A 19697-nucleotide genomic window follows, 5' to 3' on the forward strand; every position below is an offset into this window, starting at 1 on the left:
CTCCCCATGTTTTATTATTTTTTAAAATATTACTCTCTTGGGTTTTTGACAAAAATTAGTCTTTCTAGTTCTGAGCCTCTGGAAGGAGCAATGTGACTCTACGCCTAGGAAACTTTGCCTTGTTCTTAACGTATAAAATTAGACTGATGAGCAAATGTGCAGAAGATGCTCAGAAGCTGGAGGCAAGGGATGGGAAAGAAGAGGGGGAGAAAGAGAAGGGAATGGATCTTGCTTGGCTATAAAACTGGCAGGAGGCGACACCAGAGGGACATAAGATCGGTAAGAAACACCCAGAAGTAAGATTCTAAAGCCAATATTCCCTACGTCTGGACGTGGCCCAAGAGCACAGGAGGCTGGCCAAATGGCATTCCTGTAGGCAGGCCGCACAACTGCCACAAGAAAGAGTTACCGATCCGCTTCAGGGAGCGCTGTTGGTAGAGTAAACCAGCGGTCTAAAATTGGATTTCTCAAGAAATAAATAGAAAAGCCCACATGGAAATCACTGCCCGGGAAATTAAAGGAATGGATGCATTTTTAGTTCAAGGCAAATGGTAGAGAAGCTCTCTGAGTTGAGATACAAAGCCGGGTTCAGAAAAGCAGTTACCTAAGAGTTGGGTGACAAAGCAAGAAAGGCAGTCATAAGAAAGCCTCTCTTGGGTGTAATGTGACGAAGAGAAGACAGGGAGGGCACAGGGTGACTAGGGAAAGGACACGGAGAGAATATCCCCATGCCGGGCTGACCGCCCCCCGCCCCGAGTGGATCTTTGTGAGAAGGTGGTGCCAACTCTGACAGCCACAGCTGCCACATGAAATTACTTCTGTTTCTTCACCCCCCATCACCTGACACATTACCTGGCCCATCATGCATACTTACTAAATGAATGGATTACCCTGTAAATGGATACGTCAGGCAGAGCCAAGGAAATCGTAAATTCCATGCTAGTTAAGACAATGGCATCACAATTTGGAAAAAAAGACAAGCAAACTATAATATGATTTGTAATATGCTCTCTAAGGTATGGGAGAAACTTGACCTTACAAGCCTGTAGCCAGGCAGCTGCCCAGCAAGAGAAATGAGAGAGAAAAATCAAGTTCAACCACACTCATGTACAGCATGATTCCAAAGATTTTTCTGTGCTGCAAAATTCTCCAAACTACACATCTCTTTCCTAGACAGCAGGCACATACTATTCTTCCAAGTGGCACAATGGTTGAAAATTTCTATCCAAAAAAAGTTTCCAACATCATTACTGACAATAGTATGATAAATCTGAGACTGTTGGGGCAACTGAGTGCACAGGAATTCAACTCACAGCGAACACGCCGATCCCTGCGTTCTCACTTTGCAAAGCACTGGTGGTTCCTGTGCGCTTGGGGAGGTGCAGACCCACTGTGCTCTTAGTAAACTCTTCTTAAAACTCTTGACATCTCACTCACGAAACAGGGTCCCCAAAGTAAGAGAATAATTTGTCATTCACTCTCTTTTCCTCCTCTTTTCTTTGTCACTATTATATTAAGAGGATTTTCGTGGACCCATGCTACCAGGTTTCCTATTTTGAAGGAAGAAATTATTCAACTACAGATCCCTTTGTCTATTGCTGTAACATATACGTATGTGTTTGCATGACTTTTTTTTATCCTCTACGTGAGTAATATCTATGAAAAGTAGATTATAGTAGTGACAGGCCAAAAAAAAAAAACAAAAAAAAAACCACCAGTAAGCTGTAACTAAAGAATTTCTTCCAAAAGATGTTTTAAATAGGCATCGTACAGGAGTGTAGGCTGCAGTTAGTCCTTTCTGCAGCTGGGATGAGTTTCCCACTTCTCTGTATGGGACTTTGGGTTGAAATAACTGGCAGCAGCAGAGGCTAAAGCAAAGCATGCAGCCCGTCTGGGGACAAGCTACATTCCTTCCACTGCACGAGGGGCCTTCCCATTGTCCCTTCTTACCAGGGAGTGTTTTACCCTTCAGATGGGTGACCTGGCTCCAGACCACTAGTCTGGGGGTTTTCTTGGGGGAGGAAGGGGAAGTTGTTCTTTTATTCGTGGATTGTTTCTGTTCATTCTGCTTTGTTTTTTGGGTTCTTTTTTTTTTTTTTTTTCTGGTTGTCATTGTTGCTTTTGTTGCTGCCCAGCAAAAGGAGAGAAGAGGTGCGACATCAGTAGACATACCACAGAGGCTTTAAAATGGATGGCTTTCTGTTCAGAGTTTACATCAAAGAAAAAAAAAGAAAAAAAAAAAGATATATATTCTCCAGATTCATCAAGTGTAGAACTCTTGACAAACCTGGAAAAGAGTAAGATAAAAAGCCCCACTCGTATGTGTTAACGCCTTTCAGGTGGATTGGATGAAGTGAACAGATGGCAGAAAGAAAATATTTTTGAATTAGTTGCCAAGTGCCAAGAGTGGGGTGGGGGCCGTTTGGGGTGGGAAGGGCTTTCTCGGGCTGCTAAGCTTTGCTTGGTGCCCTCTGTACTACCCCAGATGTTACTAGGACTGACCACCTGTACTCCCCTGCAGGTGATCCCTATATGAAGTGCTGAGTCCATGAACCCCAGGGGCAAAATCATGCCTCGTATTTCCCATCCTCCAGCTATAAGCTCGACTTAAGCAGTTATTCTGAAGAAAGTACCCTTTGATCATATGGACTTATGAAATTAAAAAAAAAAAATCCCTATGGAAGAAGAACCCTCAAAGGATATTTTAAATAGACAATCAACAGGTGATAAAGAGAAAATATCCCTAAGGGGTAGTACAGACTGAGGTTGGTGGGTCAGAGTGGAAATGACTATTGTCTGGAAATGCAATTGTTCCATTCAAAGGATCATGTCCCAAGCAAGTTTAATGCCCAGAGGAATACAGCTCTTCCCTGGGATGCAGAGGCTCCACGGCTCCAGGAAATTGTTCAGCTGAGCATTACGGGTGAATCATCGGAAGAGAGATGGAAAAATAAACACAATTGTAAAGCTAAGTTCAAGGCCTAGAAGTGTTAACTTCCCTAATCTAATCGTGGTACCTGTGATGCATTATTATTTTCTTAGCAGCCTCGTCCTGTTGCTCATTTGTACAATACAGAAAGTCCTTACGAAGAGTACACTTATCCCATAAGGTACTGCCGGCTGCGAGAGGGAGGCGCATGGAGCCTCCTAGGCTGCGAACCACCTTTGAGTATCCAGGGTCCCTTTGAGAGCTGGGCTGTGGTTGACTCCTAATTTCCACATCAGTAGAATGCACTGTGTACAGTTGGCTCCCTCACACGTCAGCAAGGTGCTTCTCATCAGTGCTGTTTGAGAATAGGTCATTTCATGCACATTTTACAGGGAGCCACAAACGGCTGCCTCCTTTGAAGGAAGAAGCTGGGGCCTGTATCGGCAGAGGGGTCTGTCATCTGCATATGACAACAGGTGTTTACATTTTCTGAGCAGGTCTAATCCCTCTAAAGTTGAATGACAGAGCTCTTCACATCTGCCACATTCCAAGTCAAGAACAGGAATCTTTCCTCCTTTATCGAACATTGCAACGCATCAACATGTAACATTCTCTGAAACCATGTTACTCTCTCTGAATCAAAGCTCCCCGGGCTTCTCCTTGGCTTCCTGCCTTGTTTAGCTAAGCTGGCACTCCATAGGCTAAATCAACTCATCAAATATATATTTGGCTTGAATTGAAACAATTCACAGGGTTCTGAAGCTAAAGAACAAACAGTCTCTATAACCCCTCAGAAGTGTCTGCTCTATCAAATGCTTCCCTTTTGGATCCATATTATCTAAAGGAACTGGAACCTAATGGATGCTTATACATTGTAAAACTCTCATCGATGCACAAAGCAAGACATATATTGATTTCCTCAAGTATCATACCTAAAGAAATAGCACCAGCCAGGAAATCACACAGTCCAATACCCAACGAACAGTGTGTACTAACCAAAGGTAGCACGAAAGGACCCACGCATGATATAACAAACCGTGTAAACGCGCCAAATTCACCTTTGGGGCTAATGTTGAAGAACTGAGTTCTGCTTCTAAGATGCCTCTCCTAGGTCGCACCTCACAGGCAAAAATGTGCGCCTCACTGCAGCCCTAGGAATGACCTACTGAGCGTGAACCCTGTGGCAGCTGGAGGAGGTGTCTGCTCCCAGGGTGGAAAGGCGGAGTCCTGGGGGCCTCAGGCAGCGGGGCTGCTGAGAAAGGGCCTCGGGGGTCAGCTCCGCATGCCCAGGGCCAGGGGAAGACCTCTGAGGGCAAGCCGCGCTCATGTCCTCGAGCAGCAGCCAGTGGTCCCAGCCACCAACCGGGCGCGCACCATTCCCCGGGTTCAAGAACAGACAGAGCTGCTAGTCCCACAGCCCGGCCTCTGCACTCCCATCTGCACACCCACACGCGCTTGCGGTTTACTCTGGAGGGAACCCCCCTTCCTGGACAGATGCTGACAAGGAAGCACTCCCACAGATGCGAAACGGCACGTTCCTGGCTGAGCCGGCAGAGACACTGACAATTCCAAGCTGGCCACCAGTGGCCTAAAATTAGCAACAAAACACGAGAAAGAGGATATTCGGGTGAACAGTTGCTATTTCTGAAATGAGGCTGGAAAGGCACTGGGTGTTGGATTGCAAGATGCGTGGGACTGGTGTGGGATAGCAAGGCAGAGAGTGTGCAAATTTCTGCACTATCGGGGACACCTTCAAGGTCTCCCGCGGGCAGCGGGACCCTTCTCCGTCTCCAGGCTTCCCTACGTGGAGGAGGAACCGCGGTTGGAGGCGCTCGGGGGCTGCTGCTGTGCGGATCGGCGAGGCCCAGGGACACAGACCCCCCGAGCTTCTGAGGCCCACCTGCTTTGGTCGTCACTTTGAGCAGGTAGCCATCCAGGTCGATGTGCAGGTGCGGCGCCTGCCAGGGCAGCGCGATGCGGGAGCCGTTCCAGCGCACGGTCAGGTGCTGCTGGAGGCTGACCGTGCTGGCGCCCAGCACCAGCTCCACCGACTTGGTCCAGGAGAAGGAGCGGGTCCTGCGCGCGTCGTTCTTCACCAGCACCTGAAAGGGCGAGGCAGGGGAGGAGCAGTCTTTCGTCAAAACGTACCGACACGTCCCCTGAAAGTTAAATGTCCGTCCGTCAAAAGTGTTGTAGTGGGGATCTCCGAACACCGTGCAAACGCCGGGCTCTGCGGATGGGTGAGAGACAAAAGCAGGGTCACAAACCGAGCGCAGGACTCAAGGGCAGCGCGGGGGGGGGGGGGGGGGGGGGACCCTGCAGGACACCTGGGAGGGGCACCCGCCGGGTGAGGGGCGGCCTCCACGGAGAGAGGCACTCAGCCAGACCGGGTTACCAAAACAGAGTTGGGTTGGTGGTGTTCAAAGTCTGTGCCGAACCTCATAGGACAGGTAGTAGTTCTCGTGCTTCTATGCTTAGAAGTTATTTATAACACTTCTGGAGAAGCATCTCTATTTTAGAGCCTATTTCTGTGGTTTTAATGGAAGGGGTGGAGAAAGAAAACTAAGATAATTTTCGTAAACAGACCTGTTGTAACTTCGTAGCCCATATAAACAAGAACAAAACATAACTAAATAAGAGGCAGCCACGTAAATGACAATACATCAAAACATAGTGTTATTTCTATTAAACGAATTCGAAAAAATTGAAAACATGGTATTCTCCATATTTCTCGTGGTTTTAAATGGAAGTATTACATTCAACACATATATGTACTACAAATAAACAGAATTGCCAAACAGGTACATATATAATACCATTAGAGACTAAGGACTGATAAAGTTAATAGTCTCAATGTGTTTTATAGAAATACAAGGTTCTTATATTTTGATCTGTGCACCAAAATCAAGTTGGATAAAAAGTAGATCATAAAGCCCATCACTTAGTAAATTTAACAAGTTCTAATGAAAGTTAATCTCTTCAAAATACCTTTACTTCAAATACTTATGAGACCCAAGTAGAGTTTCACCTTTTGGAGTATCTCAAAGATTTTTTTAGAAAACTAAATATTATTTTTAAAAACAAATTTTGGCATCGATCTGTTCTCCATCTGAAGGTATTTTATCTGTTTTCAAGGAAACATGAACAACCAGGAAATGAGGAATTCGTCTAGAGAAGTTAGCCCAAAAGATGAAATGATTATAATAAAGAGTACAATTTCCAGGCACTACCAGAACAGGGCAGATCTTGGAGAATACTGCATAAGCAATTACTCTGAACATCTAAGGGAAGACAGAGGGAGACAGGTCTAATAGGACCAAATGGGACCCAAAGCAAATATTTCTTTTGAATGTCCAGAGAGTTTGGAGAAAAACGCTGTGTTGTGCTGGGGTCCGTGATGTTCTTTCAAACACCAGTTCTATCTCACTGCACATGAACTCCATGCATTTGGAATTTGGTAGGTTCATTGTTCTAGGTTAGCTTTCCTTATCCGTGTCTCACGGAGACTCAGCAGGAGAGCTGGGGGCATGAACAATATTTTCAGTGAGCAAATGTTTTAAAGGACACAGAAGAGGCACCACTTGGGGAGGACCGTAGAGGAGAGGGACGCTCTGAAAGGTCAGTAGCAATATTGGAATTCACCTTCTGCTTCTGCTTCTTCCTCATCCTTTTCTTGGTGCTTTTCTCCGTTGGACCCCAGTTTTCCTCAGCTCGTTGTCCCACCCCCAGCCCACCCCCACCTTTCTGATCCAGCGAAGGGTTCTCACAGATCTCATCGCCCCATACAGCGTTTTTTCAGTCCTGTCTCCATGTCATTCTTCAAAATGGTCTCATCACGCATTTCCCTCCCATGCAGACAAACAGCGTCTCTCCCGGCCATAAAACTGGTGCTTTCTGGTTATTAGGGAGCAAGGGAGGTCGTGGAGGTTCCCCAAGGGACACAAGGAGAATTACAATTCAGAGTTCACCCTGCTCTGTGCCACCAAAGGGCATGACCACCCAATGCACCAAATGCAGGAGAAAGGCTTCTTTCGAGTTCTTAACTCCAAACACTCAGCAAGAAACCCCAGAACTGATCAAGGCTTTTGAGCTCTGGCACTTGTACCAGGGGGCCCTCAGCGTGAAAAGGCGGGTGCACACTGAAGGACTTGTACTCCAGAAGGAACCCTCTCTTGGCTGTGAGCAGGCCCTGGGAATGCCTATGTCCTCTGACCAGAGTCTGCAGTGACATCTTCTCCTGAACCAGAGACAACCAGGGCTTCTCCTGATGTCTCAACAACAGCTGCATCAAAATGATCATCTACCAAAAAAAACAAAAAAACTAACAGCTAACCTTTACAAAGAATTCAGTACATACCCTATGTCCTCTATGCCTCCTGATCACGGCTACATTATCAGAACAGCAGATGTTTAGATTGTCTTCTAACATTAAACAAACAGCAGAGCGCTTGGTAGCAAATCCATAACATGAATTATTATCTAGTCATTGAAAAAGTTTGTGAATCGTGTTCATGACTGGGGAAATGTTTATCACGTGTTAAGCAAAACATGGCAAAGAAACAATATTCCATCTTAACGCTCTTCAATTAAATACAGAAACACACACATACCCCCAAATTGTAAACTGTAGTTATTTCTTGCTGGCAGAATCATGAGTGATATTTTTTCTTTCTTCCCTATGCTTTTCTGATTTTTTGTTTGTTTGCTTGTTTTTAAGAGTCAAAATGTGGGTACTTGTAGATATGGCCAATTCTGTGACAAAGCAAATCCTCCAAGACGCAATGAAAAATATACTGTCCACAGTGGCCCGGGGGGAACTTGAGCTAACTCATAGCTGGGCAAAGAGCTCTGAAGACATCTGGGAGACCAGGCAAGGGAAACTATGTGTGAACAGGGCTGTCAGGAAAGATACTTTTCAAGTGGCCCTAAGTTGGGGAAGAGAAGAGTTTGGAGATCAGGATGATTTTTCTAACAGCTATATAGACAAGGCCAACAAAACTTCATGACTACAAAGATGCCTGAAAATTATGTGTTGCATTTGGGGACATTGGTATCCTGAGCTAAAATAATTTTGAAACCTTGGCCCTCTTTCCTGGCACCTCAAGGTCCCTACGCCGGAGTCGGCAGGAGGAGCAAACACATTCCCTAAAGAGTGACTGGAAGCGAGAACGTCAAGGTCACACAGATCTGCCTGGCCCAGCAGGAACCAGGCTAGAGAGACACTTGGGGGACACAAAGGAGCATTGTACTCTCAGCGAGCTGTTTTGCAACAGATGCAGTGGAATGAGCTGCCGTCCAGGATGTCCAGATGTCTGGTCCCCCTCTTCTGGAAAGCTTGGAGTGAGGGTTGGATCTAAATAAACAGATCGTTCCCCAAGTAACCTTGAAGATGTGTAACTCAGAGGATGGACAGAAAAATGCAAGTTTACCCTTGGTGGTACTTTTTTTCATAGTCCTTTAAGTCAGATCATCAACACATATTTTGCTTTGTTTTCAATATATGTATACAAAGGTGTAAGCAAAGGGGGAAAAATTAGAAGTATATAAACCCAAATATAAAGTGTGTTTCTTTTTTTTCTCTTGGGTCATGGAATTATGGGTGACATTTATTTTCCTTTCTTGTTTATGGGTATTTACATTATTTTTCTTACATTTACATTCATTACTTACAATGACTATGCCTACTTTTGGAATAAGAATATTTGCTTTACAAAGTTTAAAAAATAATGGATTAAAACATATTGCTTTGATCTTAAAAACTTTAATAAGGTCGCTATAAGAATTAAGAGAGTCCGGCTGCTTCTGAAAACATAATTCCAATGCTTTTCTCTTAACATCACCAAGTACATTTATTTCTGCCATGGGTATATGTATTCTAATGAAATGCCTTCCTTCTGAGAGTGGTGATTATTCTCAAAACATCCATCAAAGAAAATTAAGGGGAAATTATACAACTCCATGTTATGAAGAAGAAAATAAGAGGAACTGGATAGACTCTAGGCCCCTTCCTCTAAAACACAACAAAACAAAAAATAGAAAAACATAAGGAAGAAAAAAAAGTATCACTGATGGATCTGCCACCAAGAAATAACCACTGTTTACGACTGTGGGGTGTGGGGTGTTTGTGTATTTTAACATAGTTAAGACTGCTCTGTACATGAAATTTTATTTCCTCTTCACTTGAGAGGTCACAAGAGTTCCCCAGTCACTAAATCACTTCGAGAACATAGAAAGTGACTTTCATCCTCTGTCCATTGTCTCTGCAAAGAGAAAATTCCAACGCATCATACCACACACCCCACAGATCAGGACATTTACAGAGAAGTGTTCTAACCACGAGAAAGCCTATCAAGTAAAAAACAAGGCTTTAAATGTTTCTCAGCACGAACTGCAGGGAAACGGGACCTGCTGGCCTTCAGGGTCCCTGCGTCATGCAGGGGCTCCTGGGGACACCCAGTGGGTAAAAGTTGTCATAATGACATCAAGTTCAGGCCAAGAACCAGGAAAAGCTGGGATGGGAAACACTGCTCTTAATGTAAGCCCCCATGCCATTGGTCAAGGCGTCTCCTGAAAGTGATGTAAGCCCCTGATATAAAAAGACTGCATGTGACCTACTTCTCCACACAGGAGGTGTCTCTGACAGCTGTTTCTCCCGGGGACCCAAGGGCCCACCAAGGGGCACCGGGATTCCTATAAGATTTTACATCCTTGGCTTCTTAAACCAAGAACTTAATCTAACCTTACTGTGTGAATGTGGGGAGAAGGGGATAGTGGGTCTCTTTCCAGTAACCTCTAATCCAGCAGAGTTGCAAATCTACACAAAGAAACTAATTTTTAAGAAAGCCAAGTAGGCACCTGAGGCTAGTATAAAAAAAAAAAAAAATTAAGTAGGGATATTAAGAATGTAAATTTCTTTTTAGATAGTTTCTATAACCCCATATTCCCACCAACTTCAAACAGAAGAGCAAAGAAAACCATCCCTTCCTTTAAGATCTGATCTAAAATAAATCCAACCCTAAGGCTAGGGCTGACATCCTAGGGCCCCCCAGCTGAGCGTCCTCCGTCCCCACCTCTCACCTTCGCCCTTGCAGGGGCCTGTGTCTCCCCTACACTGACACCTCCCAGCACAGTGACCGTTCAGATCTTGGCTCCAGTGGCAGTTCCCACAGCAAACCCCAGGGGTGCCTCACCTCCCTTGCCCCTAAACCGCTGAAGCGAAACTGACCACACAGCTAAGACATTCGGGGACAGTCTTAATGTCACATACTCTTCCCTGTAGATACATTATATTTTTCAGTTTGGGGGTTAAAAATATGGTCACTAAACCCATAGCATGGTTATGGTAATCAATTTTTACCCCAGCCTATAGTTACAATGCCTTAAACTCTTTATATAACGCAGGCCTGAAACTCCTTGTATGTAAATCCGATTTGTACTTCTCAGTGCCCAGCACACTGCCCAGTATATCGGAGATGTGTGCGTACATGTGTATGCATGTGTGTGCATGCATGTGTTCTGTGTGTATCTTCTCTGCATTACTCACAGCACTGCCTGGTATAATACATATTAGGTATCAACAAATATTAGTTGAATGAATGAGTTAATTAAAGAACATATTTTAGTGGAAAAAATAAACTGCCCCTGCTGAACTTATTAAAAATAGATAAGTAGAATGACTGACATATGACAGGTAGTCAAAATAATTTTGCTTAATCAATTAATTAATTTAATAATTAACGACTGCTCTCAGAACAAGGAATTAAGGCTATGACTGGAATTAAGGGTGCTGATCAACCGCTCCTGAGAAGGGGAGTGGTCCTGGGTCATCCAGGCCAAACTAATGTTATCACAGGGGTCGCTACAAGTGCAAGGGGAAGGCAGGAGAGGCAGGGTCACAGCGAGGCAGCGTGAGAGGGACTGAACCCACCATTGCTGACTTTGCAGACGGAAGGAGGCCTCGAATCAAGACATACAGGCAGCCTCTGCAAGCTGGACAAGCAAGGAAACAATTTCCACCCTAAAGCGTCCAGAAGGGCAGCCCTGCCCACACCTTGTTTTTGGCCCATTCAGATCCATTTCTGACTTCGGACCTCCAGAACTTGTAGGATAATAGGTGTGTATTGTTCTAAGCCACTAAGTTTGTAGTCATTTGTTAGCGCAGCTGTGAAAAATGAATAAACTCAGCAAAAGCCAGCGTGACTAGTCTAAAGCCACTAGCCTATGCCAGGCACCATGCCGGACATTTCCCACATTTCCACTGTCCCCTTTAATTCTCACTGCTTCTCCTCATGTTTCATATTATTGCCCTGACTTCTCAGCCCTGAATTCGGAGAGGTCACCATGTTGCCTGTGGTCAGTCGGCCGACAGCAGTAAAGACAGAGTCTCACCCAGTCTCTGCAGCTCTGAGGCCAGGGCCTTGCCCACGGGGACCTGAAGCTTCCACTTCCACCCTACACCACCTACACCCGCGCTCTTTGGGAATCTGAAGAAATGTGTAGACACTCTTCCCTCCAAATGCACAAGTGCACCCACTCAAATGTAGAGGTTCATGGACACGCTGTCCCAAGACTGGTCAGGAACCTCCTAGGAGTCCACGAACTTCAAGTAAAGAATGCCTATCTAGAAATTCATTATAAACCATATTCTATATTATTAGTTTGAGAGAGAGAGAGGGAGAGAGAGAGAGATCTGTTGCCTCCAGAAGGTGCCCTGACCGGGGATCAAGCCTGGAACCTTCTTGTATACGGGACGATGCTCCAACTAACTGAGCCATCTGGCCAGGGCTATAGTTTCCTTATTTAATGTATTTCTATTTCATCTTCCAGGCCCATTAGAGGTTCCTAAACTCAGGGTCTGCATCAGCTTTTTATCCACGTCCTCCCGGATGCCTTCCAGAATGCTGGAAACTCACCACATGTCAATACGCACTTGTTATAGAAGACGCGTTTCTGCCTCTCCCATCATCCAGATTCTGACCTTACAATAGTTGCTCTTTTTAAATTAGAAATCTTCATTTATCAAGTGAGAGTGTTGTGCCTCTGAGCCGAAGAGATGAGTTTCACACCTCCACGTTGACCTGGCTTCCAGCCGGAAGCCACCTCGGAGCTTTGCAAACACTCTCTGCTTTAAAGGGAGCCCTGGGTTTGCATCCCACTCTTGCCACTTGATGAATACAAGACCATGGCCCAGATACCGACAAACCAGAGCATGGTTCTAAGAGCAGCTACCTTGGCAGTGGAGAGCAACGGGGAAAAATTGGGACAACTATAACAGAAAACAATTTTAAAAAAGAAATTAAAAAAGAAACAAATTAGTAGAGGAAAAAAAAATAACAGCTACCTTGAAGAGTGGCTATAAAGATAAAGGGACCGCGGCAGGGGTGCTTAGAACATAGCAGATGCTCGGAGAGTAGTTATTGTTGGTTTTATAATTATAAATTCTGTGCAAATCCAGCAAATAGCAATCAACTGCTAGCTAAAATAGGGCTGGATAAGGTTGCAACATATATCTAAAGCGTAGATCTGTTGACATTTTTAGTCCACGTATAAAATGTAGATTTGAGGCCACACCGGAGCAAGCCTTCTAGGCCCAAGGAGAACGTTAATAAAGTCACAGACGTAGAAAAGGTTGCAACCGGCACGAGAAGATCACGAGACCCATCTGACAGGCGTGGGAGTCGCTTGGAGACATGAGAGAACCCGAGATGTCTAAATAAATGGGCCCGAGATTGATTGCCAGCCTGAGAAGTTTAAATATATTCCAAAGGACCAGCAATTCTTAACATGTTTCCTACGAGACATCAATCCTGCCTGTGGCCCTGCCAAAATAAGGAGAAATAAACAAAAGCTCTTGTAGCTCGAATTAGTTCGAGGAGTTCTCCATTCTCCATCACCCTCCTCCTGAAAGCTTACCCGGCACGCTGGCTGGTAATACAGGGCTCTGAGGGTTCCGCCCTGAGGAAAAATATTTAAGTTTACTTGACCCGGCATTTCCCGAATGTACTCCATCACCGAATCTTGTTTTGAAAACATTACTCATGACTATCCCTCGGCACTACCGTTTTCTAAAACAAACTTGGGGGAACTGTGCGAGAAAGCGGGGCAGGAAGCTGGTGCGGATTCTTGTGAAAGCCAAGTTTGGGGTTCTGACAGCTGCATGCAGGAAAGGAAGGCTGAAGGAGGAAAGACAGAACTTTGCTGCAGGCAGTGCGATGAGGGGCTGGCCGCCATGGAAACGGGAAGAAAATTATGTATTAGAAAAACAAGACCAAGAGACGATCCGCCAGACTTGATGACGGATGCGCCACATGAGAGAGAGATGCCAGAAGCGTGAGAAATGACGTTACAGCTGGGGTAACGGGGGTGCAGCCAGCGTTCAGTCCACAGACAGGGACTGGAGGCAGCCAGGAAACCCTCCGTCCAGCTCCCAACACGGAATCTGGAGAACCGAGGGCAGCAACGGTTAGTAAAATTCAAATGCAGTCCCCGAAAGAGGAACATGGTTTCCACAATCATCAGAAGCTGATATCGGTCCCGTTAGCATCTTTTCAAGAAGTCCCATGTTAGAGAACCTCGGTGTTTGGATAAATCCGAAACCGGAATGAGAGTAACCACGAAACAGGTGTCGTGGAGGCAGGCAGGGCTGTGAGCTCAGAGGATGAAAAGGCAAAAACTCAGAGCGGGAGGTGAGTGCGTGTGCCAAGGAGAGAAGGGAAGGGCACAGCAGTGGCACGGAGCGGTGTCCAGGGCCTGGGATACGCAGAGAAAGAGGTCGCATCCACACGCATGAGCTTCGCACCACAGGGAGCCATGGAGTGCAGCTCACGGGTCCTTTCTCCGAACGCCCAGGGCAGGGCAGGACTCCCACGCTGTAACCCAACAGTCTGAAGAGGTTAAGTGCTCTCCCACACATAGGTACGGTTTTCAAAGGCGGACACACACCACTGCTCTGCAGTAGAAGTTCTTAGCCATGGAGAGAGAAAAGGAATTGGCAAGCCTTATGTGCACTTGAAGGCAAACCTCCAGCATGGATAAAAATGAAGTCCGTAGAGGAGGGAAGATGGCGCTCAGACAGTCGGGCTTTGGAGTCTCCCGGGCTCAGACCCTCACAGCTCTTGTCTGTGAAGTGGAGCTGACAATAGTTCCCACTTCACGGGTCACTGTGCGGATGAAATGACAGGATGCACAGAGACCGTGGATCATGATGCCTGACACAGACTTCCGCTCAATAAATCACTGCTGGAAACAGGAGCGATGTAGTGCCAACAGACGTAGCAACTGTTCTTATTTTGCTTGTAAAAGAGGGGACCCTCAAAGAGAAGTAAATCTGCTTCAGCTCAGCGTACAGTGACGTGCAATTTATTACGCAGTATTTCCCACAAGGCGCAGGTTTCCGTTGCAGAGTTTGGGGGTTGTATCCTCCATTTATGTGCTCATTTAGCTGTGTTTGGGGTGTACCCTGCTAAGGGGTCTTAGTCACTAGTTCCTTCTGTCAGAACTGGGTTCCAGCATCTTTCCTGATTCAAGATGGCAGCCTGGGCTAAAATGCACCAGGTGTCTAGTGATGGATTTATATTTCTATGTACAAAGTATAGTTTTCAAAACTAGGCCAGAAAGTCACTTCTAATTGAATGATTTACTAATGGTACATCAATATTAGAAATAACTTTTCCAAGCAAAGATCCAGGGAAACCATATGATACGACAGAATAAATACTAGACCAGGAGGATAAATTTTAAAAGAGCATGTTCTTGTCCCAGTATTTCCAGTTAATACTATAGTGAATGTGAACCTCCATTTCCTTACCCTAGGAAGTGGGAGGGCTGCTCTGGCTCAGTGGCTCAATTGGTCAGAGCATCACCTCAAATCGAAAGATTGAGGGTTCGCTTCCTGGTTGGGGCACATGCTTAGGTTGTGGATTTGATCCCTAGTCAGGGCACATATGGGAGGCAACCAACCAAAGTTTCTCTCTCTCTCTCTCTCTCTTTCTCTCTCTGTCTCTCTGTCTCTCTTTCTCTCTCTCTCTCTATATATATACACACATATATATTCCCTTCTCTCTGTCTCTCTCTCTGTCTCTCTCTCTCTCCTCTCTCTCTGTCTCTCTCTCTCTCTGTCTCTCTCTCTCTCTCTCTCTCTCTCTCTCTCTCTCTCTCTCTCTTCCCTTCTCTCTCTCTCCCTCTCTCTCTCTCCTCCTTCCTCTCTCTCTGGAATCAGTGGATGTATCCTCGGGTGAGGATTTACAAAAAAAAGAAGAGGAAGTGGGAGGGCTGGGCTCACAGTTAAGGTCCACTCATTTATACAGTCCCATGATGCTACAATGCTGATGAGCTTGAGTGGCAAAGCGACTTTACTTTTCCTCACTCCTGGTGGAAATTATACACAATTAATTTCAGTTCAAAATTATACACATTTTATATTGTAAGGAAGAAACTTTGGGGAGATCATCACTTACCACGGGAAATGCCTCCTCCCTGAACTGCCAGGAGGAAAAAAGGTACCAGGAAAAGTGAGTGCACATGGAAACCGAAGCCAGGTTGCGGCTTTGCTGAGCACCGAGCATCCCAACGATCACCGCTCTGCACGTGGACAGACAGGTGGAGGGGCCACCAGGCAGGTGAAAGCCCGGGCACTTGAGTCTATATTTCTTCCAGGGGGAGTGAGGCAAACACCACTAAATTGGAAACTTCTAACAGCCTTCTCCAGTCTCCAGTCCTCACCTGCGGTAACGCCCTTATGACCTTCTCTTTCCTACCTAACTGCCACTGGTTATCAAACTGAACAGAACGACCAAGAAGTCAGTGGGAGAAATCCCACCCAGGCCCTGGGGCCAGACTTCCTCGTGGGAATCGGGCTCCACCACTAAGCTTCCTAGACCATAAGGTGGCTGAGAGAGTCCATATCAGTGTATAGACACATATCAGATGCTAAGTAAACAGCTCCCGCTGCTTCGGCCACGGGTCCGGTCATGGCCGTTGTTATCATTGGATGATTGATGATGATGATGATGATGATGACTCTTAACTAAAAACTCGGAACTGATGGAGTACTACCACCCTGTAGGTGGTGAATAGAAGATGAGCCTTAATAACTTCGGGCTCCTCCCTCAGCTGTGCACCAAGTCACAGCCAGAAAATTTAAAGTAACAATATCCCTTAAAGACAGAACAGCATATAAAGAAAGCAAACTGATTTCTGCACCCTCCCTCCAATGCTCCTGCCAGGGTGGGCTTTCCCAGTTGCCAGGGGAGGAACAGTGGGGTTTTACTTGCCACCCCATCTGCTAGCTGGGCCTCGGGAGCAGGGAGAACCCAATTCCAGATGCTCACACAGAAACGTCAGTGGCCACTGAGCTTCACATGCCCTTGGCAGGGCTAAATAAAGGCAACAGCAGTTCTTAGTCCACAAGCCTCTTGAGCTCCGGTTTCAAATTTCCTTGCTTTCCCCAGTTAAGGACAGACTCTTGGTGTTAAGGGACCTGGAGCTGCTTATAGTCTCGGAGGCCAGAAACCTTGCTCAAACTCAGAATTACTAATTTGCAGAACTTCTGTCAGAGAAAAGTTCTCATAAAAGGGGCTCCAAGGTCACTGGTTCATTAAGTCGTTGCTGTATTCCCCACCCCTGCAGCTCCTCTTTAACTGGAGATATCTGCAGGCATGCCCAGAGACTTAAGTAAGATGCGCCAAAACGAGCCAGGGCACTTCCACAGCGTCCCTGGTGGGTGCATGAAGCACGTGGGGGGCGGGGCGGGGGGGGTCAGGGAGTGGGGTGGGGGCCCACGGCACAGCAGGCTCACCGGGCAGTGCGCAGCTGGAAACTGACCCTCAGCGGATTTTAAGAGGTCACCCGGCAACTGTGGGCCTCCTTGCACCCTGAGTTGCTGGAATGTGATATTTCCTGTTACTTGTGGAACATGTAGTTGAGGTTATTTCACTTAAATGCACATCTGTGCTCAGTACAGTCCTACCCGGGCCTGTGTTGTGTAATCATGAACTTCCCTTGGGGCTGGGGTTCTAATGGTTGGGACTAACACAGCTCCAGGCCCAGCTTAGTGAGTCTAGATCCGGGGCCCAGGGGCCGGGCACCCATGGCTGCCTTGGTCTTGTAGGTGGTTAAGAGATTAAATCCATCATCTCTCTGTTTCTGTTTCCCTTTCCTTCTCTCTCCTTCTCTCTACACACATCCTTCTCTTAACAGTGAAAACTTTGCTTCTAAGTATTATTTCCATGTCTGACACCAGGCATCCTGGCAGCAAAGCATTTATCTGAGTCAGGTCTCTGTCGGGTGGTCAGGTCAAGATCCTACCTCCCAGTGTTTGCCAACACACAGTAAAATAGCGTCTCACATAAACCAAGTGCTACATGCAAAAGGGACAGTGGCCTTCTCAGCACGTAACTCTCGGTCCCGTGACGCTCAGTCTAGGCACAGCGGGACTAGTTTTGGCCTAGAGCTCATATTTTGGCAAGAAATAGCACTTGCTCAAAAGCTTCATAACGTTGGTTTAGCTCACTTTCAATGTTTTATAGTAAATAATTCACCCAAACAAAATTTAATTCTTTTCTGTTGGAAAAGAATCAAGAGAGAATGTCCCATGTTAGTAGACCACAGTGATGCTTTTCATATTTTCTTCAGATCTAATTTTAAGAGGATTCTTCCCCCCCCCCCCAATTTTGATAGAATCACCTTTGCCCATTCAGAACAATGAGTTAGTTCCTCGGTTACTGCTTCCTACCTACGGAAGTGTCAGTTAACCATTATCTCTGACTATTGCTAGGAAAGGCCTAGAACATGCTCTGCATCTTGACTTCACTTCCTCTTTACTATTTCTTTCAGAGGTCTGAACAGCCCCAAGTACCACCAAGACAGACTAACCCAGTCAATAAGGCAGGGATTCTGTGAAATTTTAGAAAGAGACAATGCAATGTCACCGCTGCTGAAAGAGGGCGACCCTCATTGAACTATTACGGGTACTCAGAGTAAGAGGTAGAGTATCGACATTATGTAACTAATCCATTTCAGTTATGTATGCACGGCTGGATGGATGGATCTAAGTACTTATTCCTGCCTCCTTCCAAAAAGGAACAGCACGTAGTTTATAGGCGTACATACTGAGGGACTCGCCACACAGAAGGGCAGACATATACGATGAAGCCAGGAGGAGCTTATTACTCAAAACTGCATGCCGTTAGAGACAGGCTGCAAATTCACTTCTAGCTTCCCGGCAACTAAAGCGAAGATGATGACTCACAATTAGTCAAGATATAATTATGCCTTTATACGTTTTTGCAGGGCTAGCCAATGAAAATAAAGAACCACGTTCCATGAAGTCCAGAGGCTTCTGGTCTTGCACAGTTCCTCCGGCATAAGGGCACCCCCACATTATTCTCCCTCCTCCTCTCATCCCAGTGTGTTGAGAGGGAGTTATTGTTACTAGCACTGCAGGTGTTTATTGCTGTATTCGCCTGTGCTGCTACCCTTGTTGGGAGTATCAGTTGCTTTCAACCAGAGATGGTTTTGCTCCCTAGGGGACACCTGGCCATGGCTAGAGACCTTGTTGCTTGCTGAAACCTTAGGGACAGGAGAGCTGCTGCATTGACTTGGTAGAGACCAGAGATGCTGCTAAACATCATACAATGCACAGGTCAGGCCCTCCACAAAGAATTATCTGCCCAAACTATCAGCAATATTGAGGTTGGAAATCCTGCAGTAACTAAGGGATATGCATGTGTGTGGTTTTGTTTGAATACAAGGGAAACCAGTAATTTATCTGGTTTTAGGGAACAGTAGCCTTGTTTTTACTTCAGCTTCCTTTTCTCTGCTCTAGAAACCCAAACAGCAGAAGAGCTATCAGAATTGACAGGGGGCAGAGAAAGCCCAAATGTTTCTCCTGGGCCCTGGTTATAATGACAAGTAAATTTCAAAATAGGAGGCCTTCTGGCCACAGCTAAAGGACATCAGGACAAGTCTACCTGGATGTGCTAGGAGATGTGCCATCTCTTAACTCAATGTTAACAAATAACCTTCACCCAAATAGATGCGTTTCACAGCCCCGATGGAGGAGCCGCTGGACAGTGAGCGCAAAAAAAAAAAAAAAAAAAAAAAGCAGATGGAACAAACCCCATGGGAAACGCAGAAATAGTCATGTGGTGATCTCATGTAAACTGGACCGAGAACCACATGCCGGGGCTCCGCCCGCACTGGCCTGCTGGGTGCAGGTGCGCCGGGTTCATGGTCTCCCGGGCGCCCCTCCAGCTGGGCAGCTCTCACTCTCACCAATTCTCTCTATCAGTGACAGGGGTCATAGGTTCCTTCACGTAATATTTACTATGACTGGTTGAAACCTTGGTTTGATTTTGTCATGCCCATCCTGGTTTCTCTCCTTCCTATTTTTTTTTTTTTTCTGATAAGCCACCAGTTCTAGATACAGAAAGGCTAACTCATCATGGATAAACCAATAATGAAACACAGCTTTTCTCTCAACGCTCTCCATAATCACCATCTTAGCGCTTGTGAGATAAAGTCAGATCATTCCGGACACAGGCTGTTCTTCTGTGCGAGACGGGCCGTGTGTTTTTGTTAAGCAATGCTGTGGGCACACGCAACCTATCTGTGCTCCTGCAAACTGGAAGGTTCGCTAGAACATCTGAGGGGCCCCTGGGAAGCCTGCGTTGGCTTCAATGAGGAGATACAACCCTTTCCAGGAAAAGGCAAACAGCCCCACTGACACCAGGATGGAGGAAAACCATCCATTTAGACTCGACTCTGCTCA

At 46.0% G+C, this 19697-nt stretch overlaps 1 protein-coding gene across 2 annotated transcripts in view; it reads right to left on the minus strand.

Moving 5' to 3' along the window:
- BMPER (BMP binding endothelial regulator) overlaps positions 1–19697 on the minus strand; it is a 221828-nt gene that overhangs the window by 72305 nt on the left and 129826 nt on the right. For both annotated transcript variants that reach the window (XM_090287786.1, XM_090287785.1), the window contains exon 12: positions 4830–5159. In XM_090287786.1, coding sequence (XP_090143912.1) covers positions 4830–5159 — 330 coding nt within the window. The remainder of the gene's footprint in view (positions 1–4829; positions 5160–19697) is intronic.

This window comes from Furipterus horrens, unplaced genomic scaffold (genome assembly GCF_987537825.1).
Source record: "Furipterus horrens unplaced genomic scaffold, mFurHor1.1.pri manual_scaffold_9, whole genome shotgun sequence".
Lineage (NCBI taxonomy): Eukaryota > Metazoa > Chordata > Mammalia > Chiroptera > Furipteridae > Furipterus > Furipterus horrens.